The 25,623-nt window shown below is 40.6% G+C and overlaps 2 protein-coding genes across 6 annotated transcripts in view; one reads left to right on the top strand and one right to left on the bottom strand.

Annotated features, from left to right (window-relative positions):
* The window catches only part of GNPDA1 (glucosamine-6-phosphate deaminase 1), a 15,019-nt gene extending 5,670 nt beyond the window's left edge, over positions 1-9,349 (top strand). For 2 of the 3 annotated variants that reach the window (XM_077823612.1, XM_077823614.1), the window contains exons 4-8: positions 1,283-1,465; positions 2,546-2,730; positions 3,619-3,793; positions 4,421-5,639; positions 9,018-9,349. In XM_077823612.1, the coding sequence (XP_077679738.1) occupies positions 1,283-1,465; positions 2,546-2,730; positions 3,619-3,793; positions 4,421-4,518 (641 nt within the window). In that variant the 3' untranslated portion in view covers positions 4,519-5,639; positions 9,018-9,349. Of the gene's footprint in view, positions 1-1,282; positions 1,466-2,545; positions 2,731-3,618; positions 3,794-4,420; positions 5,757-9,017 lie in introns of those variants that run through there. The other variant, XM_077823613.1, reaches the window with a different exon arrangement.
* RNF14 (ring finger protein 14) lies at positions 6,675-25,623 on the bottom strand. 3 transcript variants are annotated; one of them, XM_077823609.1, is made up of 9 exons: positions 25,475-25,623; positions 22,984-23,194; positions 21,545-21,707; positions 19,956-20,107; positions 15,911-16,438; positions 14,714-14,942; positions 12,573-12,745; positions 10,954-11,084; positions 6,675-9,097 (listed from the first exon to the last, which is right to left on the bottom strand). In XM_077823609.1, the coding sequence occupies exons 3-9, from the start codon at positions 21,696-21,698 to the stop codon at positions 9,040-9,042; spliced, it is 1,425 nt and encodes a 474-aa protein (XP_077679735.1). In that variant the 5' UTR covers positions 21,699-21,707; positions 22,984-23,194; positions 25,475-25,623; the 3' UTR covers positions 6,675-9,039. The 3 variants fall into 3 exon arrangements, with proteins under 3 accessions (XP_077679735.1, XP_077679736.1, XP_077679737.1); XM_077823610.1 differs by having other exon boundaries at positions 25,380-25,535; XM_077823611.1 differs by having other exon boundaries at positions 25,370-25,527.

Below are 25,623 nucleotides of genomic sequence, written 5' to 3'. Positions count from 1 at the left end.
AAACTTTATTTATTCTGGTGAATAAAATCAAATGAAATCAGTCATTTATGTTAATTCAAAATAAATCACTTTGGGTAGAACCCAATGTAAAATGATCCCAAAACCAGATGGGGAGGAGAAAGAGGAGTTTGGAATGCTGTGTAATACAAATTAACGAACTCCAATTAGAGAGATCACATTAGCTATAACTCTTAAAAGCTGAGTGATATACTACCCGAGTATATCATTAAAGAAGTCCCATGGAAGATGCTGTTAGTAGATTGTATGTAACAACTTTGAATTTCCCATTTTAGCCCAGCTTTCTTCTGATCAGGGAAACTGCTGCTACTTCTGCTACTTGGCTGGTTTGGACGGATTGCTGCAGCCCTATCTGTAATTAATAATGAAGACAGGCAGTGCTCCAGCAAGACTGCACTTCAGATTTATTGATATGTGGTCCTATTATGTTAGATTAGGATAGGATTGCCTTGTTTGTGAAGTTGTGATGTAATCTCTTCTCAGAGCTGGTTCAGAGAGAAAAGTGAACAAATCCTCTGGTTATCAAGGTACCAAACATACGTGCTAAATATATATGTTAGTTTACTCTTTGGCCCTAATGCTATTGCAGCCTCTTCCTGATTTGAGTGGACAGATTTTTTTTTTTTTTTTTTTTTTCTGTGAATAGTCAGAGAGCTTAGGTTAGGGTTAGACAGTCTATAAAGGATGACTCTGTAACAATTAGAGAGTTCTTGGAAGAATTCCCTGATTTGTAATCAGACTAAAATTGCTTCTCTGGTTTTGAGATCATGTTAACAAGCTTGGACGAACAATAATTCTGCAGAATGTTGTGAAGACAAGAAAAATTAGACCTGCTGTGTATCTGCTCTTTTGGAGAACCTGCTGCATAATATTAATGCACCTTATCCATATAACTAGGATGATCTGCCTCTCCCTAACGTGACTATTTTTTAAACTCATGGAAGTTAAGGAAGCCCAGCTTGAAGCGAAGATGGGGATAATGGGATTGATTTGTAATCAAAACCCCTGATGTCTATGCAAATGTATGTACAAGTTTTTATATAGGTTATTGTAGCCCTCTCTCTTGCCCCCACTTGTCATTTTAGGCCCCAGTCCTGAAAGCTGTAGCAAACAGGGTGTGAAAGTCAATGGGGCCTTGAATTGTAAGCTGTTTGAAGCAGGGATTGTCTTTGTACAATGTCCAGCACAATGGGTCTGGGTCCTGAAGGGTCTGCAGGTGTAACTGTAATATAAACATGAAATAATAAATGTTCCTGGTTAACAGGTCTCCCAAGGGATCACCTGGAAAGTTATCACTCCTTCATGTGGAATAACTTTTTCAAGCACATTGACATCCCTCCAGAAAACACCCACATTCTGGATGGAAATGCAGCTGATCTACAGGCAGAGTGTGATGCTTTTGAGGGGAAAATCAAAGCAGCTGGTGGAATCGAACTCTTTGTTGGAGGTGAAAATCAGAAGGAGTAACAGACTTGGAGAGAACACAGCCTTGTTTTTGCCATAATTCTATCTAACATGGGGGAATTCCTTTTTTTATTTTTTTTGTTTTTGGTTAAGCCACCTATTAGATTGGCAGTCAGTAAAGCCACATGTACATCCCGTCTCCAATTAGTGTATGCACACCTAAGTGTCACCTCTATCCATTCCCTTCTATGGCACTGATGGGGACAAATGCTATGCATAGGTGACTCGTGGTGTTTGGGCTTTTTTCTGTCTCAATGAGATGTTCAGGTTGTTCTAGTAGCAGTTCTATCCCTGGTCAAGCCTTACGACCATACTAGGTCAGTGGAATGTGCTTCCTGCTTAAGTAGATGAGTCTCAAAATGTGAAGTATAGACTGGCTCCAAAGACTCAGGCTACAGGGGTGGGGGATGATGGCAGAGTGGTTCTGATCCACTTGGCTGTGGATGACATCCTTAATGAGTGCTCTTTACAAACTTAATTTTTAAAGTTCAGCCATTTTTGAGGTATATTTGGCCAGAAGAGGAAAAGAGTGTAACTTTTTTTCCACAGAAGTCAAATAGCTAAAGATGTTGTTCAAATTATTGATTTGTTTTAAATTGCCATTTCATCTAAGATCTAGATTTGAAAATTTCAGTCCAATAGGTGAATTCTTCAGAAAAGTATCTAGTAACAATTAGGGGGAAAGGTGTTCTTATTGCAACCTTTACAATAGCAAGTTCTACCAGGTAACTGCTGTAATCAGCTATAAAGCCTCTGCAACAGTGGTAACTTCTAATCTGATGCTTTTGGGTGCTAACATCCAAGTTACTTTAGTTATTACCTCCCAAAATGCAAAGGAACAGTGTCTCGGCTTTTCTTGACTTCAGGGGGAAATTTGCCATACACTTCAAGGGAAGCAGGAGCTTGAGCAAAGCTGCAAGTTCTTGTATAAAAGTAATGTGCTTCACCTGTTCTGTAGCTATTCTTGGGAGCCTATAGCATCCTTACAGTAAGAGTGATGTTGGCTTTGTTTCCTATGATGTGTTAAGGTAGTGACATAGTTCTTAAACTGTCTTCAACACAGGTATTGGCCCAGATGGTCATATTGCCTTCAATGAGCCCGGCTCAAGTCTGGTGTCCAGAACTAGAGTGAAGACGTTGGCTATGGACACCATATTGGCTAATGCTAGATTCTTTGATGGCGACCTCTCCAAAGTCCCCACAATGGCTCTGACAGTTGGAGTAGGCACAGTCATGGATGCTAGAGAGGTTAGAATTAAAATTCAGTGACTTAATATAGTGCTCCATGGAGCATCAAAAGGTTGTCTAGTCTTCAAGAAGTGGTACTTTCTGCAGCCCAGCCCCAGGCATTACAGGGCTTCCAGAAACATAGTTTGCTCAACTAAACAACCCACCCAACTACATTCTTAGCTTTTTTCGTGGGGCTTCTTTGATTGCAAAGATCAAACTAGCCGTGATCAAATTAGACGCCCAAATTGAAATGTGGCTTATAAATGTGGAATGATGACTGAGATTTGATCCTAATAAAAGTAAAACTATACATTCAGGGAGAGGAAAAGAAGGGTTGGCTTACTAAACAGTCATATGCATTACAGCAAAATGAGCTTATTCAGGTGGCTTCCATTATGCTACTTTAACATTTTTCATGTAGCTATGCAATACAGTTGTATTTAGCGTGGGAGGCTGGGTAAGGGAGGTGTCTAGGGGACAATCTCACAAGGTAAATGTGAGAACCACTGACTTACTCAGAGGTATACCAGTAAATTGTGAGAGTCACAAGATGGTGTGTGGTTGAACTTACTTTTACACCTGTAGTTCATAACTGTTAATCACCACCTCCTCTAGCTGTCTAAAGTGCTCTAGTCTACTCTTACTTTGAGCTCTCCCTTTAGAGTTTATGCAACAGGTGGGTAAGCTTTAAAATGGCCAGGCAAGTTCTAATTGTACTACCTAAAATGATACAGCCAAAGTGAACAGTACCCAGTCAATGAAGTGAAACATTGCTGGGAAGGACTAAAATAGTTTTCCTCTTTAGATGACTTAATCTCCTGCTTCAAATCACACTTGGGTGTGTTCCCTTTAAATGTACATTACAAAACCTAAGTGGTGTTCCTGTCTTTTTTTAATTAAATTCAGGTTATGATTCTAATCACAGGAGCCCATAAAGCATTTGCTTTGTACAAAGCCATTGAAGAAGGGGTGAACCACATGTGGACAGTGTCTGCCTTTCAGCAGCATCCCAGCACTGTCTTTGTGTGTGATGAGGATGCCACCCTAGAACTCAAAGTTAAAACAGTGAAATACTTTAAAGGTAAGTATTTGGCCACATCAGGCCACTTTTTCAATTAGCTTTTCTATATTTTAAGTGACACCATTTAATTTAGTAAATCTTTCCTGTCAGAAAAATTGTGTTTTGGAGGAAGTGCTGCCAATTAACTCTCAACCCTAAAGTTTTTTTTAAAAAAACAAAGAATACAACATCTCCACTGACTAGAAAATCTATTCAGGGTAAATGTAAATGTAGTTTGTTTAAATGTTCCACTATAGTGTTATGAACCCTGTGTTGAGTTAGTAACTCAAAACTAGGAACTACTACTGCTTAGAGGCCATAAATGAAATGCATGAGGCTAGCTTAATTCTCCAAGCTGAGTGAAGTAAGTCCCTCTTTCTGTACATAATAGAATGTAAACTAGATTTAAAAAATTGTTAGTCTGTAGTGGTAAATGACTAAGGATTATTTAAAATTATGCTGACAGTCCCTCTAATATCAAGCTTAAAGCAATGGGGTGAAAAATACTGACTTTAAGGTTGTGTGGGAAGGGGGACATGTACGGATATTAGTTTATTATTAGTGGCTATAACTTAATTAAAAGCAGAAGTCCTTTCTTCATTGCACTTACTACCCATACTTAGTCTTTCCTTTTCCCCCTTACACCAGGTTTAATGCTTGTTCATAACAAGCTTGTGGAACCCTTATACAGTATGAAAGAAACAGAAGCAGAAAGAAGACAGGCTAAGAAGCCATACAGTGATTAGTTTCTTGGGGGCTGGTATGGTGCTAAGCAGGCTCTTCTCTTGGAAACCAGCACTGGAGAGGAGGAATCCCTACATATTCTTCTTGTATTTGTTCATAAATTAGCAGAGATGTGCTCATTATCTCCATCTTTTAAAAGAGATGAATACATTGAGCTTAATAAATTAGATGAGGATGTACTGTGTTCTAGCAACCTCAAACACTACTCACTCTAGCAGTGAAGCCAATTGAAATGAGGTGTGTAATCTATAAAGCAAGTAAATGAGAACACGAAACGAATATCCCTGAACTCAAAGGTGAGGCTATGAAAGGAGTAGAATCGAACGGGTAAACTGTAGAATGTATTACAGTTGAAGGACACACATAGGTCCCCCCTGCCCCAGTGCACTTAATCTCAACTGCACTAGCATCATGACATTGAAGTACTAGCACTAACTAGAGTTAGCCATTAAATAAACTTCCTCAAAGCTCCCCTACATTAATTTGTACTATTAGTTTGGGGCTTTCTTGAGGAGATGCTATTAACTTCAGTGTTCATTGCTGTATATACCCTTCTACTAAAGCCCTGATCCTGTGATGTGCTACACACCCTCCACTTCAGCAAAATCACAAACCCTGGCTCTTCAGTGTTCTCAGCTTAATAAAATTGCTACCACCAAATGGTTAAACAGCAATTGTGCCTTCTCCATCTGTGTAACTCTGGCTACTATTTCACTTCATGGTCAGATTTCTATAAATCCAAACATGGTGAATGCCACTGTACATCAAGACTAAGGTGCGGTCATTGGACTATAGCAGCCAAGTCTACATATTTGTGTGGATTTGCCATTCCCCCCCTTCCCCACCAATACCATTAAGTGTTCTGTTGGTTGTAGCAGTGTAGGGCTGATTGCCTTCACTCAAATCTTCTAGACAGTTCACCTCTTGCCTTTCCTCATAGGTCACAGTAGAACATGCAGAGACTTCTCATAATTCAGCTGTTCATGAACATAGCCCATATATTTAACCACCTAAATCCACTTTATGATGAATGAAACCCTCTACTGCTATAGACCATGCTACTTTCAAAACTATGGTGGTTTTACCCTTAATACCAAACGGGCTTACATCAAACTACTGAAGTGTAAGTCACTGGTGCTGTTTTTTAGGTGGGGGATATGTATTTGTTTACATGGAAATCCTACAAACTCTTCATAATGTAACTTTCTACATTAAATGCAGTATTTTTTATCCAAATAAACTGAGTCATGTTGCCTGTCTTTACCTATTAACTCTCAAAGTTCTAGTAGGAATTAGAACATTGTGCAAGGCCAGACAGGAATAATTGTAGTGGAAAGAGATGCTGGCGTGCCAGAAATATCATTAGCTGGGTAAGACTTGATGGTAAGGATTGTCACCACCCGCTGAAAAGGGCTTCTGTGGAAAGAGGGAGATGGAAGCAGACCTAGAAGTAAAAACTTCAAGAGTAGCTAAGTGACTTAGGACTTACTGGATGTCCATAGGACTTCAGTGCTCTTGAAAAGTTTTACTCTAAATACTTAACTTTTTTAAATGAACTGAGACAAAACAACCAGAATACATTGCTCACCATGTGGTAGAACCTAAAAAGTGATGCAAATCTTGGCTTTCTATAAATTTGGTCTATTACCACCTCTGGATTTAAAAAGCAACTTGTAAAAATAAGTAGAAAAGCATGTTTACTCAATTCCAGAGCCACCACCAAGCTGGTTTCCATTGTTGCAAGAATTTTGCCTTCATCCTAAATAGGTGTGAAATTGCACCAGAAAAACTGGAGGCCCATTTTTAAAGCAGGCCATACACAGTAAATATATATGCTCCTGCTATAAAAGTTTATAGAGCTGCTGCAGAAAAATTAAGTATTTTGCTTGAACCATAACTTGGGCCCTCTAACAGCTATGGGTAAGATACTGTTAAAGAGCTAGAACTACTCCAGCTTCCATAACTTGTCAATCTTTACAGGCATACCCAAGGCCAAAACTTGGCTCTTACCAGTCTGATTGTCAAAGACTGTACCATATACTAAGGTACAGAGATCACAAATTGTCCACAGAAGGAAATGGAAAGTTAATGTCAAGGATGTGAAATCAGCAGCAAAAGCACTGAGCCTAGATGAAAGTTCTACAGTTAAGAGCAAATCTAAATTTTTAAACAACATTTATTTATCTCCATCTTACATTCATTCGTGGTAATATAGATTTACATCCTTTTTACAAAGCTGAAGGAACCGGGCTCTTTTGAACCATTAAAACACTATTTTAAAGGATAAAAACTTACCAGCCTTTTTACTGCATAACATCTCATGGCTATTTCCGCAAATAATGCTTTGCAAAGCTAACACAGTTAGATTGAGAGAGATTAGGAGGTAGACACTTTATCCAGTCGGTATGCATAATCCTTCCCTGCAAATACTTGGTATGCATTAGGATGAGTTTTTAAAAACTGTTTTGAATTATAAACAAGGACATTCCAGAAATAGTGCTTAAATAGGAAACTTCTACCTGAATTAACTTTACAGTTTGAATTCTTGGCCATTGTATTTAAACAGTTATCAGAACAAAAGAATACAGAGCTAGCAAACAGTCTACCCAAACACAATATTTTAGAAGGAAAACCCTGCAGTGTGGGTTTAGTTTTTTGTGAACAGGTGAAAATCTAGGAAATCCTATCCTAACACTTTGCATGATATGCACCAGGGCTAGGCACTACCATTTTAATGTACATGATTACTACAAACAGCTAAACTAATTTACCAGCTGAAGCGATCATCACAGTTGTTACCTAGAAGCAGATTATTATTATATCCCATAGAGTGACTTTCTATGTCCTGATATGCATCCCATAATGGACACAACTGTGAAGACAATTGAGTTTACTTTTAAAAAGTGAAGTTAGAGCATGTGAAAGGTGCTGGAATTCAAATTAAACAAACCACACACAGGAGTGGGCAAGCTTCCCCTACCCACCTCAACCAAGAATAAGGTGGACCAGTTCTAGGCAAGGGGAATCTGTCTCCATGTGTATTCTATCTTTGATCTCTCAAGCTACCAAGCATGATAGTGAGTTGTGTAACGAATCTTTGTCCCTTCCAGAAATGGACTAAAACCATTTACTCAATTCAGCTAAACAGACATCTGAGTAAAGATTTATTTACTAACAACCAAAGCTGCATATGAAGAATTGACCTTGACTCTCTGTATCATTACCTAGCTGCTGAGCCATTCAGGCCCTGCTGTCTTATTTTGAACAAAGTATACTTCTCATTAAAAGAAAATCAAAGCAACTGTTTTCTAGCCCATTTTACAGATGAAAAGGATTTCTAAAAATGTAATCCAAGCACTGTTCTCATATTTGAGACTGCTTGTAAAACTACAGGGTAGGGAGATTTGTTTTTCCAATAACTTATTATTTAGAAGTATAATGACAGCATGAATGAGTGAGCTAGTTCAGTTGGAGGGCCATACATTAGTCCCAGCCATTTATCTAGACTAGAGGTCTTTGGCCAAAGGACATCATTTCACAAAAATTTTTAACAACTAGAAATTGGGAAGGAAAAACATGCAATTAAGGGATTTAAGTCAGTTCAGTGTCTGAGGTCGCTTTTCTTTTTTTTAAGCACCTCATTAATATTTGAGTCAAGAAACACTGCACAGAATTTCACAGATTGGGCACACAGACTGTTTTAATATCCATCATTATGAAAATAATCACCAGACCATATAAATTCCTTCCCTGTTAAGATATGATAGCAACATGGAAATTAAATTACTGAAACTGAATAAAAATATATGATAGGAAATGTTTGTCAGTAACTTTCTACACAGGACCCAGGCATTAGATCCACTGGGGGGAGAAGAGGGAGGAAGAGACGGAATGGGGTGCAAAAATTCTGCAGTTTATAAACCTCTACCACCCCAGGGAAGTGTGTCAGTGCTCGAGCAGGGAGCCACCACAGAAAAATCAGTTTGGATCCAGGTCAGGAAATGCTATGAAAGCAACTGGCTCAGTCTCTGAGGGAGGGGAGAAGTTATTATGCTACATTTAATGAGCCTTCCTGCAATAGACACAAGCAGCTTCACCAAAGGGCTCCGGGGAGAGCACATCTAGCCCACCTCAGCAATAGGAAAGATTACTGCAAAGTATGCAGGATGGAATCCAGAGATCCTTGCCAGGCCAAATTTCCTGGAGAAATTCCCAAACAGAGATTTCTAGGATATGTTTCAGAAAAAGGGGCACATTATGGTATTTAGAGTTTTCTCGACTATTTTTTAAGCCTTTGGATGACAGTTTGTTCACTCTATTTAGCACTGGACATGTACGTAAGGGACTTAAACAACCACAAGAGGAGGAAAATAGGCTCTTCTGTTTGTGGCATAGCATCCAAATAGTTGTGTAAGCAGCCTGCAGTGTGAAGTGTTACCACTCTTATATGAAAGCAACAAACTTGACATAAGCGGAAAAGATTCATTTCTGGTTTCTTCAGCTTTAGGTGATGCAGAACATAACTAGTCTTCATCTTCAGCAGCCCAGAAGTCACCATCAACATTCACAGCTTGAAACAACCTGTCATACAGGCAAGAATCTGTATTAGGAATCAGAGAAGATCAACTTGAATTTGAAACTATGCTTTGAACTTTCCAGCTTCTTTATTTTTGTCATTTCATTGAAATGCATGTATTGCAACAGCCAAAGTTGAGTCAACTAAAATATTTTGCATTTCTATACTAACAACAGTGCCTAGTACAATGGTGTCCTGGTCCATGCCAAGGGCTCCTAGGCACTATGGTAATACAAATAAATGATAATGATAATTAAGCCTCTAAAGACTCCTGAGAGTATTATTATTAATCATTTTTATTATGGTAGTGCCTAAGACCAAACTGGAATAGAGAGCCCCAGCGTGCTAGGCACTGTCCACACACAGTAGTAGAGTATACCTTGTCCTGAAGAGTTTACAATCTAAGTAGACAAGGATAAGCAAATGGGGTGTAACACACAAGCAGAGTGAAAAATGTGATGCAGCAAACACATCAAATTAGTTAAATGATTAATTTATTTTTGGGGGTGTGGGTTTAAGTTAGGAGGGAATAAGCTAAATGGAAAGAAAAGAGAACGCAGATGGAACATTTAAGGGAAGGCGGGTAAGAGGGGTGGGGCACGGAAGGGGAGAAGGGCAGTTGTGGAATGAAACTGAGGAAAGGAGAAAAGACCGGGGGGGGTCGGCGAAGAGGGAGGGTTGGAGCAAACAGCCCATCAGCATAGGCCAGAAAGTCCAATCATGACCCATCCTCTGAACATAGATCCTTTCCCCATTTTACAAGCAGGCAAACTGAGGCACAGAAAGTAGCTGAATTTTGCTACTGACTCATTTATTTGAGGACAAGGAATAGAACTCAGAAGTCCTGATTCCTATTCCCTCCCACTGAAGCATCAATACAATGTCTAACATAAAAGACTCAACGTCCCAGTGCTAATCTTTAAGGCCCTCAATGGTTGGACGCCTGGCTACGATAAGACACTGGTTTCCTTTGCTAAAACCTTCTGTGCTCAAAGGTTTTGTTAAGGCTGATGAAGCCCAGAGATAAATATTCAGGAGCCAAAGTTCACTGTGCCTTCTACAGCCAACGTCCTGTTGTTGGGAAGTTCCTACCACCAGAGGTAAGGAAGAGTCCAAATCTTGTTGCCTTTACAGCATAATGCATGACACTCCTCTTTGCCCAGCATTTACTTCAAAAATGGCTGCACATGACCACCAACATTTCATCTTGAAATAAATATAACTGAACATATCCTCTTAAGAAAGCAGAAGAATGGAGGGGTGAAAAATGTGGTCTTAGTATTAATTTGATATGACACCTACATACCACAGTGAGGGGCACATTATAAATGCACAGAAATATTTGGGAATGGAATATATGTGGAAAGAATTCTTCGATCCTGCTTGATTAGCAAAACATTCCAAGACACAGAATACAAGTCAGTGAACCAAGCTTTCACACTATTACACCTCTCTCATCCACTTCCCCTACCATCTACCCAAGTAGCAATGATCTCCTCTATTCTTCTACACAATCCCAATGCTGATGGTGTTAACCTCCAGTTCTGCAGTTCCTAAGATTTAGAGCTGCCTTCCTAAGTATTTTTACCAGACTCATCACTGTGATATCTCACCACCTATACATGAAAATGAACAGTTCCAACAGGGGGCAAAAAATCCCTCAGAGGCATACGATATTTCAAATCATATCTGAAAACATTTTATTCCTTTGCCTATACCTCAAAATTTCTCTCATTTTTATTTTAACTTTGTAACTACCTATATAATTAAGTGAAAAAATAATTCTGGGAGGGCTTGCAAGAAAAATGGTGTACATATGGAGCTTGTATTGTGTTTGAGGGCATATATCGTGACTACGTACCGGTTAAAGCATGGGGAGGATGTATCATTGAAGTGCTTATATGGGTTCACCCTAGACAGAGAACCCATACAAAGCCAGCAGAAGTGCTGGCTGCAGCCAGTGCATGTCATCTTGTTACAACCATCTAGTTTCTGGTGGGGGAAGAAACAGGGAATAGCAGTAAGAATCAACCATACCTCATGTCACTTCTAAGCCTTCAAACCTGCCTTTGTGCAATATCAGCAATCGCTATGCGACAAACGATAGAAATGTGTATTTTCAAAAATGGAACATCTGTACAGTATTTTACTATGTCACACCATCTTTGACAGACTGCTAAAATTTTAACTATAAAAGTTTTTTTCTAGATTGTTTACCCACTGTATGAACAAACAAACAATTTTATTCAAAAGAAATAACTTTTCATCACCAGTTATCTCATTCAACAATAAGGTCACCCCAAAATAAGTCACCAGCAGGGTCTGAGCTCTGGATCTTCCGATCCCCAGCACAGACCTCTACCTACTTGAACTATAGGAGTAATTATCCTCCATGTGGACTAGCCACTAAAGGGGGGAACCTAAATTACCTAAGACAATTTTGCCAGACTGTTACCCAGCTATTTGTTAGACAGCAGTAGAATATTAGATCAGGATTCCTGGGTTCTATCTCTGGCTCTGGAAAGGGACTGGCATGTACTAGTTAGATAGGATAATCAAAATACATAGTTTTGGCACATTCAGCCTGAAAGGCAGTGTTACAAAGTGGCTAAAACTTGATTCTGCTGTATTACAGACCTCTGTTTTCTTCCCAATTCTCCTTGAAGTGACTTTGGATAATCTGTTAATTTATCTGCACAATGGGAGATTGATACTTGACTGCCTTCTAGGGTTGGGATATGAGGCCATGGTCAGTAATAAAGTCCGAAATGGACTGAAATACTAACAGCAATCAGTAGAGGTGAGGTTTGAAATTATGGTCTTTTGGCTCCCAGCTCAGTACACTTTTGCCTAGTTTACAGAATATTTGGTGGCAGGAGAATCTCCCTGAGAAACACTGCCTGGTACAGGCAGCCGGATTTAACCAAAATGCAGAATGGACCATAAAATCTAGTATCCTTGTGAGGTCTGAGGTGTGTCCTCACTTCAACCTGGTTTCAGGAGATGTGTATCCAGAGGAGAAGTTTCCTCCTACTGTAATGCCAACTGCTTTTGCTAGCTGCAGAAGTGAGGACAAGCTTTATTGCAAGTGTAAGTCTACAGTATTGGTGAATGTCATTCCCTGTTTATGAACTAGTAGCCTGTGTTACAGAAGCTTTATCTGGCTGCATTAGTGAACACACTGGAAACCTCACTTTTTCCTGAACTGTTTGCTGGCAACCTATTTCCCCAGCACCTGGGGAACTACTGATGAATACCTTTAAAAATTGAAAATACCTATTTTTTTTATTAAATGTAATGCTCAAAAGTAAGACTAGAGTAGCCAGTAGTAGGGATGAGGCACAAATGGAATCATATGGACCCTACAAATGAAAGTCCTAATTCCCTGGCATTGGTCCCCATAGTGAATCACATTAGCAACATCGGACAGTAACAATTAAGAATAAATGTGATTCTCCAAGTTTAGCCCAATAAACTCACCTCTATAGGAGTGCCACAACAAGGGCAGGCCTTTGAGTTCTTTTCTAGCCATTCTCTACTTTCCATCTCCTCAAGGGCTTTCTGAATCACTCTTTTGCCATAGCGCTGCTCCAAAAATATTTTAGTGGCCTCATCTGCTTCTTGGTACTCATTACGCAAATCCATTAGCTTTTCTAAGGAGTGAAATAAAGACAGAAGAACACATTAGCCTTACATACCGCACTGCATATGGAAGTCACACTCTTAGCTAAAACGATGAGCCAAACTCATTGTAAACATGATCCAGGAGATTCCAAAGATTGCAAGGGACAAGAGGATTCCAAAAACCCTGCTAGGAGAATGAGGCAGCAACAGCCACCCAGAAGTTCCACCCAGCTGCTGACACTAGTATAATCTACTACCTCTCAGCTGTGGAAACTCCAGGACCAACAAAACAAAACACATCAGGGACAAACACTTTATACTTTTTTAAGCATGTTATGTTTGAGATCCTCAAACAAGATGTTCCTTGTACTATTTCATAAATATCTGCTCAATATGCAGCTGAAGTTAAAAAAGCAAACAAAATGGTAGGATGCGTGAGGAACAGAATAAAAGTTTATATTGAAAATATTGCAATTCCATCATATGAATCACCCTCGCTGGGAATGCTGTGTTCTAGCCACCCTACCTCAAAAAACTTAAAGTGGAAATAAAAGCTTTGTGACCAAAACAATTACAGGCATGGAAAAAAAATTCATATGACATGAGACTGAAAAGATTAGGATTGTTTAGTTCAGAGGGGAGATGAATAAGAGTATACACGATAAAGGTATACAGAACAACCAGTAGAAAGAAGGTAGATTAGACACTTGTATTTACCCTCTCTTGTAATTAGGACGGTCAATAAAACTGAAATAGGTAGCATATTAAAAATTGATACAAGGAAATATTTTTTGCTAACACCATACATTTAGTGGAACTATCGCAAGACATCAAGGCCAAATGCTCAACAAAATTCAAAAAAAGGAATGGACATTTATATTGTGGCAAGATGGCTGATGTTAGTATGAGGGGTCCTGCGTTTTTCTTGGCAGGGGGGCTAAGACGCCACCTCTTGCCCCTGGTCTTGGGCAGCCGAGGTCCTCGCTAGTGGCCCAGGAAGGTGGTAGAGGAGGGAAGCGGGGAAGGGGTCTGGGTTTGCTCCTTACTCTGAGCCCCAGCCCCTCTCAACTCCTGTGGGTTCTTACCCTCTTCCCCCTTGGGTGGGGAACCTTCGGTCCTTAAACGTTGGGGGAGGAAGTCTCCCTCCTCTTCTGGGGCAGGGTCTCCCTTACTTCGGTTCTCTGGTCTTTCAAATCTTACAACACACCTCCAAGCTCCAGTCTTCTCTCCTTCCTCCTCTTCCCTTAACTGCCTGAAGCAGGGGGGTTTATTAGGTTCCTGACAGGTCCTAACTGACTACAGGTGCTCCAATTAACCTGTAGCAACCCTCCCTAGTCTACAGGGAGCCACTCCTTAATTAGCCTAGGGCTTATATATTTCCCCTCTATCACTGCTCCCTGGCCCTCCTGTATCACAATATGGATAATACCTTGAGTTACACTAGTATTAAAATGTCTGGAATATAAACCCTCATGCTTCATGGCATATGGGTAAACTCCTTAAAAGCTGGAAGAAATTTCCTGGGGACATGTTATTCCATAAATTTTAGGGTTTCTTGCCCTACCCTCAAGCATTTGCCACCAGCTACTGTGGGAAACAGGAATGTACCCTGTGTATCGTATTTCCCTCTAAGTAATCAATACTAATTTTCTTTTTAAAAAATCCTCAAGATATACAAATGGGTATAGTAAGCAACTACAATGCCATAACCACTGTCCTTCTAAACTGTGTCATTTGTTCATCTAACTTGTTGCAGCATGTCTAGCCATTCAACTGTAAACTCTTCAGGGCAGAGGCCAGCTCTTCAACTACATTTAACCTCTCATCCCCACTACACAGAGAGTCCTACCACACAAACGGATGTGTCAACTCACTTACCCCTTACTATAACAGATACAGAAGTAGAAATGTTTCCGAGTGTCTACTTAATGTCACTGTATTCTACAATGAAAACTGCAATTCACTTTGTGTTCCACTGCCAAAACAGTGCAACTCACCTGCAGTGATTTTACATAGAGAGACTCCATGATAAGTCATTTTACAGAGGGTACAGAAGGCATAGTTGCAACGGGAACATATGCCCATGGTGCAACCTGGCTCTTGCATCACAGGAGTCTGACAGCATGGACGAGGACAATATACCACGTCTGTCATCAAGTCCAAGCTGGACTGCAGAAGTAGGCGATCATAACGTGCAAACAACTCCTCTCCAACCAGTTCCTTAACCTAAGCAAAGATCAAACAACATTATATTTGCTGGATTCAGACGTTCAATCTATTAGCTCTGGTAGAAAAAACTTTAGGACATGAGCACCACCAACTAGCTTAAATTTGCTTTAGCACATTTTAAACATTACTCTCATTCTGATCAGGAGATTACTGCAATAATCAGAGAGAAAGTATACAAATTATTGATGATACTCTAAATCTGCAGCCACTGCACATAACAGTGGTGGATTAATGATTTTGCCGCCCCAGGCCCTGAAATAATTGCCGCATCCCCTCTCCCCCCCCTCGAGGCTCCCGGCCCCCACACTGCAGCTCACCTCCGCTCCGACTCTTCCCCTGAGCGCGACGCCAGGTCCTGCTTCTCCCCGCTCCCTGCCAATGCTTGTGTGCGAAACAGCTTCGCAAAGGAGGGGGGTGAAGGGGGGAAAACGCGGCGCGCTCAGGAGAGACGGCGGGGATTTGGGGAAGGGGACCAATAGGGGCAGGGAGGGGGCGGGGAAGGGGTGGAGTTGGGGCAGGGGGTGCAAACCAACACTGTGGGAGGCAGCCTCTCGGTGCTATTATAAATTTGCCACCCCTGCAAATTTGCCGGCCTAGGCCTAGGCCTTGGCCTTGTCAGCCTAGGCGTTAATATGCAGCTGGCACATAATCATCTTAAATATTCTGAAGAACAGATTCACTAGCAATTCAAATCCCAGGCACTGACAGTTTAGAGTCACATAGTGAAAACAATGAGCACAATCAGTGGGATCATGTCAATTCAAACTGGTGTCCAAGACATCTGAAATTAATAGTGGGCAAAGGTGATCTAATTTTAACTCAGAAGCATGTAAGTAGTCTCTGGGTAGCATGAAAAAACTCTGTGCTTTAATTACTATGGTTTGAGCAAAAATCCGTTATATACAATTCAGCTTTATTAGTAAGCTAGAGGTGTGCATGCACTGATTACATACTTCTGCTATTACCTGGCCAGGAGTAGCAACAGAAGAACACTTTGGTTCCGGACAGCTGAGGCAGTGGACCTGGCCATCCCTGATCTGAATTTCAAAGTAGTCCTTTAAACAGGATTTGCAGTATATATGCCTGCACTCCATGAAGTACATACATTCACTACCCAGCTTCTCAGAAAAGCAGATGCTGCAAAAGAACATCTTGCTGTTAAAGCATTTTTTCTGCTGAGCCTGATCAAAGTCCAAGATTTCCCTTATCAGACTTGACAGAGACTCCACATCCTGTACAGCTCTTTCATCAAGGATTTCTTCTTGTGCTGTTGCAGCACCAGCTGCGCCACAACAATCCAGCTCAGAGTTCACAGGAAACAGAGATGTCCTGCTCTGCCCATTTTCTTGACGGCACATTTTTAGTTCATATGAGGAGGTGATGTTCAGGTAAGCTAGAGTTTCTTCCTTAAGAAATTGCATCCAGGCAAACAAGACCACACAGCCTCGGTTCTCTTCCCACAAGTTGTCTAAGTGCTTGCAAAGTGCAGTAAGCTAGAAAAGAAAAGTTTGAGCTTAGAACCCAAAAAGAATAGCTCCATCTTCCAACAACTCCTGACTCATCTTAGAACAATTTCCCTCTCATGTGGTACCTTTTAAGGCAGCTTCAGATTTCAAGTTTAGGCCATGAACTAATTTAGTTTAACCAGGTCTTTGTTGTTTGTACTCATTGGGAAATAACAAGAGAGCATAATTTTACATCCTCACCTGATCACTTGCTAACCTCCAAAGCAAAAATCTTCAGTCTACAACTTACCCTATACAGAAAATGAACTAAGTCAGCTGCATTACAAAATATTAGGAAGTATTGCAAGTAATTGTAAAGAAATGTAGATTTAGAAATAAAAATCATATGATGTGATAAGTAACTTAGATAACAGTTCTATATGCTTTACTGCATAGATTAAACAACATTTGCTTCAAGGTGACCTAGCTAAAATACTTTTAATACGTGTATGGGGCCCTGCCTTTTTATGTTTAAAGAAAGCCTGAATAGTTTGTTTTCAGGTCTCTCTCCGGCTGGATTTTCCCCTCAGAATTTTGAATATCATCTTGCCTTCTTCATAAAATCATAAGGCAGCAAAAATGGACACCTAATTTCCCATCAGCTTTGCAGTCACTTTTAAACTTATAAATTAAAAGCCACCTGTAGCATAATCAGAACTCATTTCCTTTCAAGTGAATAGGTAAGAACACTCTAATTACTGCCAGACCGATATACTGATCTAGATATTTTGGGTTACAGGAGGAAGTTATTTTTAGTGAATATCAAAAAGTAACTATGATGCATATTCAACAATCTCAGTTTTGAATTTCTGAGTTTAATGAAAGAAATCAGCCTCATTATTCTGACTAGACTAAATGTAGCACATTTGGAAGTCAATTCAAGATTCAGCGAACTACTCACCTCTGGTTTTAAGTATAATGCTTTAAATGTTTTATCATCTGATGTACTTCAATTGTGTTATTTTAAACATTAAAATCTGTATATACAATAGATATTACATGCCTGCACTAATTCATACAGCATTTGCCTTTTGGGCTTTCATTATCAAACACTGAACACATTCTAATGTTGTGTACTGGAACCGACATCTGCTTTGTACCAGAGACTTCCCCCTCTTCTACTTCTGCCTGACTTGCAGTGAAATTTTAGTACCCAGTTTTATATAATTATCTTAGTAATTTAAATGTAGTTAGAATATGAGTATTCTGCTTATCTTGGAACTAGCTATATTTGTTATGAGTGTTAGTTCACTGGCAGCAGTGCAGTTTGAAAACAGTCTGAATTCTTAGCTGATTAGCAAGTTCCCATTCATAATTTTCTTTTCCGAATTATACTAACCAATCACTGCTCATACATTGCAACAGCTCATGCTACAATTACTGCATGTTAATTCAGACAATGTTTACTGCTGTTTCAGCAAAAGTCAAGTTAACTCAAATGTGATCACCTCATCTGAGTTCACATTTCCCAAAGAATAAAAGCTGGACATGTTAATTGGATGTTGTTTGCTCTGAAAAAGCCTAATCTATGGGAAGAAATTGCTTCTCTATCTTCCTCCCTGATATTTTATACAGCAGACTGTAGAAGGAAAATAAATGTTATCTTTATTAACAAAGTATAATTTACAAACAAGGGACACCCATCCACATATCAAGGTTTGTGTTGCTCTTACTAAACTGGCCACTGCTCAGCAATGAACTCTACGTGCACAGTCTATTAGTTGTATTATCAGGCACCATGTTTTGATCACACTATTCAGTGTAATTATTTGTACACTGCCTACCACAATGGAGCTGGCCTCTAGATGCTACTGTAATACAATAATAGCATACAACAAATAAAGGCCTATGCAACTGAAATTTTAGTTAATTTGTGTGAAAAAATCTAGATGACATGCTTGTTTCATATAAACTCACTACTGCACAGTAAAGAATTTAATAGATATAGCTGCATGTTAGACAATCAAAGGATATCAGCTATGTTGCAAATACCCGGTAACATTAATGCAATAATAAAGAGTTCAATTGGAAGTATCCAGATAGGTTATACCCACTGTACCCAAACATAATGGATGCATTCTTCTACCTATGAAAAGATATGGGTTGTTGTCCTGTATAATTTCACTACCTAATGCAGGTTTTTGGTTTGTGTAATTTTAAAAAAATGTATACATTTCATACACAGTTAGTTCTGATAATGTGGTTTTGAATAAGCAAATTCAAAATGCTTTTAAGTTTCATTATGTTTATAATCCAGTTGCTCTCTTTCTTGCAAGTTTGAAATTGAAGTGTCCTCAGTGAAGACTGCTCTCTATCCACACCTGCATCCTGGATTGTTATTTTTGGATTGCTCACAAATGCTGGGTTAATAGCATCACATGTTTACAAACATCAGAAAAGGCAGGTTAAATTCTGGGGCTATCAATCCTAACAGCATCTCTTTAATCTAGCATTGCCTTTATCAGCCTTTGGATCTCAAGATCTTTAGCTGCTATTGACAGAGCTATGACTCCCTGCAGAGATTTTAAAAATACATACACTTGTGTGTTCTTTCACTAAATATTTTTGTTCTTCAAGAAAATATTTTACAGTAAATAGTAAATAGTTAAATAGTAAAAAAAACCCCTCTTAAATAGAAAAAAAAAGTATTTCAAGAAGAATGCTTATACATGAATGAATACTGCCCTTCTTAAATGGTGGAAGGCACCTGAGTCTCATGACACAATACAAAAAAATTTCAGATATAGGCTGTATTTGCATAGTACGGTGTATATATATTCACATGTACCTACTCTATAACGCACAGGATATAAGCAGAGATGAAACAGGACATCGAATTGCTATGATTGGGATTTTCAAAAGCAGCTAAAGGCCAGACTTCCAAATAGGTGCCTATAGACACAGATAAGCATCAATAAGAATTATAAAAGCACCTAAACCAAGTTAGGTGCCTAATTCCCATTCATTTCAATGGGTGTTAATCACCTAGGCACTTCTAAAAATACCACTATGCATCCCTCTGAATCTTTAGTACCTTTAAAATTCTGGTCATAAGTGACTTAGGAACACAGTCACATTTTCAAAATTGACTTCAGCACTTAAGAGCCTAAGTTTCATTGACTGTCAATGAGACTTGGGCTCTTAAGTCACTTAAATGATTTAGCAGCCTAAATTCTATTGATTTTCTATGGGACTTGTGCACCTAAGTAATTAAGATGCTTTTGAAAATCCCATCCTTTATCCTTAAGGATCTTGCAGCATGAAGAGAAAAAGACTGTTGCCAAAGGGCACCAATAAAAACTACTCCTTATACATTTCATTAGAAGTATGTATTATACTCCATGATGCTAATGGTTTCCTCCAACTGAACCTGGATGTTAAAAGCAAAGTTCTATCCAACTATTCCTTCACCTGCTGCATTTACAACTATTAGAGTATTAATTATAAAGAATTTTTTTATGTTCCTGAAAGGGACAAGAAGTGTCAAAAAGATTTTAAAACAAACCTGAGCCCGGGAGAGCCACTTGCTGCTGAGTGTGAACACAGGTGGAGAGACTGATGGGTAATCTGGTGGGAGTTCAAAATTCAACACAAGTGGAGGCAGAAAGCAAACTGTGTATTCAAATCCACTGTTCTGGAGACACTCTGTGGGACTTCCTGAATGAAAGACAGTTGATTGACGCAAATTGAGAGAGATCAACAGAACTATAATTCTAGGTGTTGCAGTCTCATAAAGTTTAACTGTATGATAAAGTTCCCAAGAAACCTCTTTTCATTTGATAAATGTTTAGTTTAACTGCTTTACTGAGACTTAAGTAAACAATGTGCCTTTTTAGTGCTACAACATTTCATAAACAGTTGTGGCTGGAGGCTGAATTAGTGAATATTGACTTTGCTAATACCATGATCTGTCAGATAAATTACAAACCAGATAGTCTGGAAAGGCAAATCCTCAAGAATAAGAGTAAATAAGTTCTAACAACAAGAAAAGGAACAAGCCTCTCTAATTTTATCATTTATCACTGACAGTTTTCCTTAGAGAAAAAGCGAATTCATATTTCAGAGGTCTTTCCAGAGAAAGGAGTGTCTAGTGGACAGAGCACAGCATTGTGGATCTGTCAGTGTTTCACTGTACAGTCTTGGACAAATAACAGTTAATAGATAAACTGAAGCAGAGGCACCTCTGATGGAGTTAATACGCACTTGACAGATTGGGAAACTTAAAAGGACACAATTAATTTGAAAAATAGTCAAATTAAAAACAGAGTTAAAAGTAATTTCAAGTCCCTCTGCCAAATGTTTAAAAGTGTAGGTTTGTTATTTGTTACTTGTGTTGCTGAGTTTGGCCCATACAAACAAGGGAAACTGAATGATTGCATATGGGAACCAAGGAAGCAGCTACACATGCACAATGGTGTCAAATACACAAATTAAAACACCCGAACAAATACAAAAAATTATTTTCTTGAAACTAACAGTTATAGTAATGCTCGGTGTTACAGGTAACAGTAGGCAATATTTTTTTTTCCAAAGAGAAGTATCATTTTAAAATTGACAGTGTCGTTTAACCAATATTTCAAAACTCAGTCTCAAATGAAAGGCAGTACAGAAATGCAATGCAGTGCAATCCAAAAGCACACCAGATAGATAAATTAATACTTAAAGATCTAGATTAGTTTACTCCACGGATCCCCCTTGGTCTAATAATGCTCAATTCACACAAAAATATTCCAACTTTAAATTAAAATATTTTAGAAAAAAAAAAAGTATTTTGAAATACTACAGATGAAGTCTCCTTAGCAAGTAATTTGAACAAACCATTAAAAATTCCATTCTAGGAAGCTACTATATTTGAAATTTAAAAGTCCACCCTCTTTAGTTTTGATCTTTAAGAGTGATGTGCAAATACTTAAAGCAAGAATTACATTCTGAAGTTACAACTATGAGTGATACCCATCCCAGCTGTAATGTGTGATAAATTGTTCATGGCCTCAAAGTTCTAAGAAGAGAAAATGAAAAATGTTTGGGTAACCACCTTTAGAACATATTTTAATAAAAATTAATTTAAAGATAATGCAAAACATCCGGACTCACCACTCACAAATATTTTGAAGTTTTGGGGCAACTCCAGACAAATTCTTGTTTCTCCTCCTTGGAGAGAGTCTACCCTCTTAAATTCATCTTCATCATAAATACTAGCTAGAGCCAGCAGCTCATCCTCCTGAGCTTCCTTATCTTCTGAAGACATTTAACTTTTCTGCAAAATTAAGAAAACCACCCAAAAAAATGAGTTAGGACTAAACAGACAAGTCAAACAGTCTGTTAATGTATATATTTAATGTTATTGGAATCAAATTTACAAGAAACAATAAAACATGGAAATACTACCAAACATAATTACTCTTTCTTCAGGTTAAAGATCCTGCACATGTTCTATCATTTGTTGGCAGTTTTAAAGTTATAAAAAAATGGCTCTCTTCCAAACTTTGATAATGAGAGACCAACCCTTAGAACGGGAGTGCGCAAACTACGGCTGGTGGGCCACTTCTGGCCCATCAGATGTTTTTAATCCAGCCCTCAAGCTCCCACCGGGGTCGGGGGCTTGTGCTGTTCTGCACACCCGGTGCTCCTGCCGGGGAGTGGAGTCAGGGGCTTGCCCCGCTCTGCCCACCCGGCGCTCCCCAGCCCCAACTCATAATTCTCTTGATGAGCACCATCTTCCAGCACACAGAGCCACACTGTGCAGGTGCGACCTCACCGCACTGTTTCCAGGATCGGAACCCCGCTCCTAGGCAGCAGCACCGTTTCCTCCGTCCCTCCCACGTGGCAGCATGCCCAATCCCCCATGGTCTCCTATGGCCCCATCCTCGAGAGCCTTGAAACCACCCAGGAGCTGCACCCAACCCAGCTAGGGTGCCTGCACCTGTGGTGGTGCCTGGTACGGCTGCCTTGGTGTCACTGCCAGCAGGGCTCCTAGGAGTCCCCAGTACCACCCCTGTAGAGCTGTCCCCCCCACACACTACACCCCATGAGTCCTCCCTTCCCCCCCCTCGGTAACATCCCTTATAGAGCCCTCCCATGCTACACCCCATAAAGTCCCCCTCCTTCACCGGGCATTCCTGGCCCGCCATACAATTTCCATACCCAGATGCGGCCCTCAGGCCAAAAGATTTGCCCACCCCGCCTGAGAAAGTCAGAGGCTGAAGAACAGTATAGAATGAAATATGCAATGGAGTGTTAATAGTATCAAAATGGCACTTTGTTAACGCTTGAGATAGAAACCACAGACCAAAGAAGGGACAAAGACAGAAGGGGGGGGGGGGTGAAGGAAGTAGTAACAGTGTAGCGCTCTTCCAGTAGGCTGGCTATCACCTACCGGGTACATCTAAAAATATATTTTTGATTAAAATTATTTCAAATGACAAGCAAGAACACACGGACCCCCAAACAGACATCAAGTTGGTGCATTTCCATACCGTTTCAGTAAACAATTTAAAGGAGCTCTTTTAAAAAAATCTTTGCAATTTCATTACCTTTTCCGTTACAATTGCAAAACAGTAGCAACTAGAGTTGCAGGTACTGTTAGTGACCCAGCACAGCCACGTAAGGAAGGCCAGGGCATAGACACTGCTCATTCTTCTGAGGGAACTGGAAGTCACAAGCTTTTCCTGTGGGGAAGCAAGAAGACTGTAGGTTCTGCTGCCAGGACAGGCATGATGATGAAGCTCAGTATTTGTCTGCTGCCTATAACAAAAAATTAGAGGGATTAAAATCCTCTCAGCATTTCCATTATGAGCTGCTGTTATCAACAGTTTCACTCAAGTGAGCCTTGGCATGCACACTCAATGACTAAGAGGTTTTTTTTGTTTGTTTTTTTTAAAAGCTTTCGATAGTACACATCCCAATTATGCATGTAAGTCCTAATCCTGCTGTCTATATCTATTAGTGCAGACCCATGGGCTGAGTACAGTTCCACTGAAGTCAATGGGGTTCCATGCTAGTAGATCCAATTGCAGGATTGGGGGCTTATCTGATTACAGCTCAGAAAAACTGCTCACTGGCAAATAGTGATGGGTCGGAAGAGATCTGTTTCAAACCATTTGAACTTATCCATGAGATTCAAATGATTAAATAATACTTTTGAAAGAAGTCCATACTTGTATACTTCTATTTTTGTAAATATAACCAAGAAAGGTGCATTTAAAAACAAAACAAACAAACGAGATACAAGTCCAATTCAAACCCTTACACACTAGGAAACTCAGAGTTTAATTATGTAAATCTGAAATCACTCCTTTCCTTTAACATACCACTGTGCCTAGCATATAAAGAACTCTGCTAACTCTCACTTGGTTAATGCAACAGAACAACAATTCTCAGAAGGACCTGCATGGTCTCACCATGTTTCCAAACAAAACAAATAATACATAGTTTAAAACTACAACTCTCAAAAGCGATGATTAAAGTACACTTTGTGATACAATGCTCTTGATTTCACGACCTGTTTACTTATTAATTTGCAATGGGCGTTCCAATCATCAGTGCAAGTCAGATGTAAAAGACTGAGTATGTCTTTCTGGTCTCATGCTACGCCTACATTGCAACCAGAGGCATGATTTACAGTTTGTGTAGACGTACCCAGGCTAGCTTTAATCTAATTAATTTACTTAAGAAGGCAGCAAGGATGTAGTGGTCTGGGCTGTCCAAGCCCACTGTGGTCCCTAGCTATGTACTTGCACGACTAGCCCACGCTGACATGTCTCTGCAGTTATTTTAAACAACTTAGCTAGATGAAAGATGGCGCGGGTACATCTACACAAGATGAAAATTACACCTTGGTTGCAGTGTAGATATAATCTCAGGCCTGGTTTACACATAAAAATTAGAACAACCTAGCTACAGTGCTGTGCTGCGAGAAGTTACATGTTCTGAAGACTGTGGCTATGTTAACAGAAGAATTCTTCTATTGACCCATCTATAACCTCTGAGTGATGAATTAGTTACACCACCAAAAAAATCCCTTAAGTTGTAGGAAGTGTCTACACTAGAGTGGCGTAGCGGCAGCACCTAGTTGCAGACCAAATATGGCCTCAAGCTCCTGCAACACTTAGAGCTTGTTTTTGCTGTAGTTGTTATAACTCAAGGGTTGCCCCCAACACAACACCTGTCCATGCACAAAGACCTTAACTCAAGTGCAGTGACACTTAACTCAAGTTGGCTGGCTGGTCAGGGGATACAGCTCAACTTGAACAACCTCTCAGCTGCTCACAAAATTGCACTGTCCAGCTCAAGTAGTATTTCCAAGTACCAGCGTGGCCACTCTTGCTGGAGCAATTAACTCTAGCGTAGACAAGTTGCGTTAACGCCACAGATCCCCACAAACTCCAGAGCAGTGTCAGACACAGAACACGCATCACCCAGGATAAAGACGACTCTCATATGCACAGATTAAAGGATTGTGAAATAACAAGAGGGAACAGAGAGTTTGAAAGGAGATTTTCGGCCTGGGAAGTACACCCCTAACAGGTAACTCCAAGGGGACTTCAGGACAGAAGAGTCAGGCCCTTGATTCTTAGACAGTTTTCCAACCCTTTCCCCAGACAGCCCCTCTCCCCACACCGCTCCCCATCGTCTAGCTCCTCTCCCCGCACCGCTCCCCCCCGGCCATCCCCTCTCCCCGCACCGCTCCCCACCGCTCCCCCCGGCCAGCCCCTCTCCCCGCACCGCTCCCCGCCGTCCCCCGACCAGTCCCTCCTCCCTTCCCTTAGCCAGCCCCACACCACTTCCCACCCTTGGCCCAACCCACCCCCTTCCCTCACTGCTGCTCCCCCCTCCCCCGCCCTTGTTCCAGGCCGCCCCACGTCGCCCCCCCGCTGCCGTCACAGCGCCCCCATATCCCAGCCTCCCGCTGGCTCCCACCTCTGCGCACCTCGGCCCGCTCGTTCCGCTCCCAGCGCCGGCCCCAGTCGAGGCGCGGAAAGCGGTCGGGCCTACTCCGCGGGACTCCCCGTCCCCGGCTCTCACCTGGGCCCGCGGGCGGGCGGCCTCCACCCCTCACCTCGCAGCCGGGCCCGGGCGCGGCGGCCGCGGGTGAGCTCTAAGCAGCGCCGCTCGGAGCCAGCGCCGCCTACAGGCGGGAGGCGGGTCCGGCGGGGCGGGACGGGGCCGCCTAC

The sequence above is a fragment of the Eretmochelys imbricata genome, chromosome 8 (genome assembly GCF_965152235.1).
Source record: "Eretmochelys imbricata isolate rEreImb1 chromosome 8, rEreImb1.hap1, whole genome shotgun sequence".
Classification (NCBI taxonomy): domain Eukaryota; kingdom Metazoa; phylum Chordata; order Testudines; family Cheloniidae; genus Eretmochelys; species Eretmochelys imbricata.
This window is presented reverse-complemented; position numbering and strand designations above follow the sequence as displayed.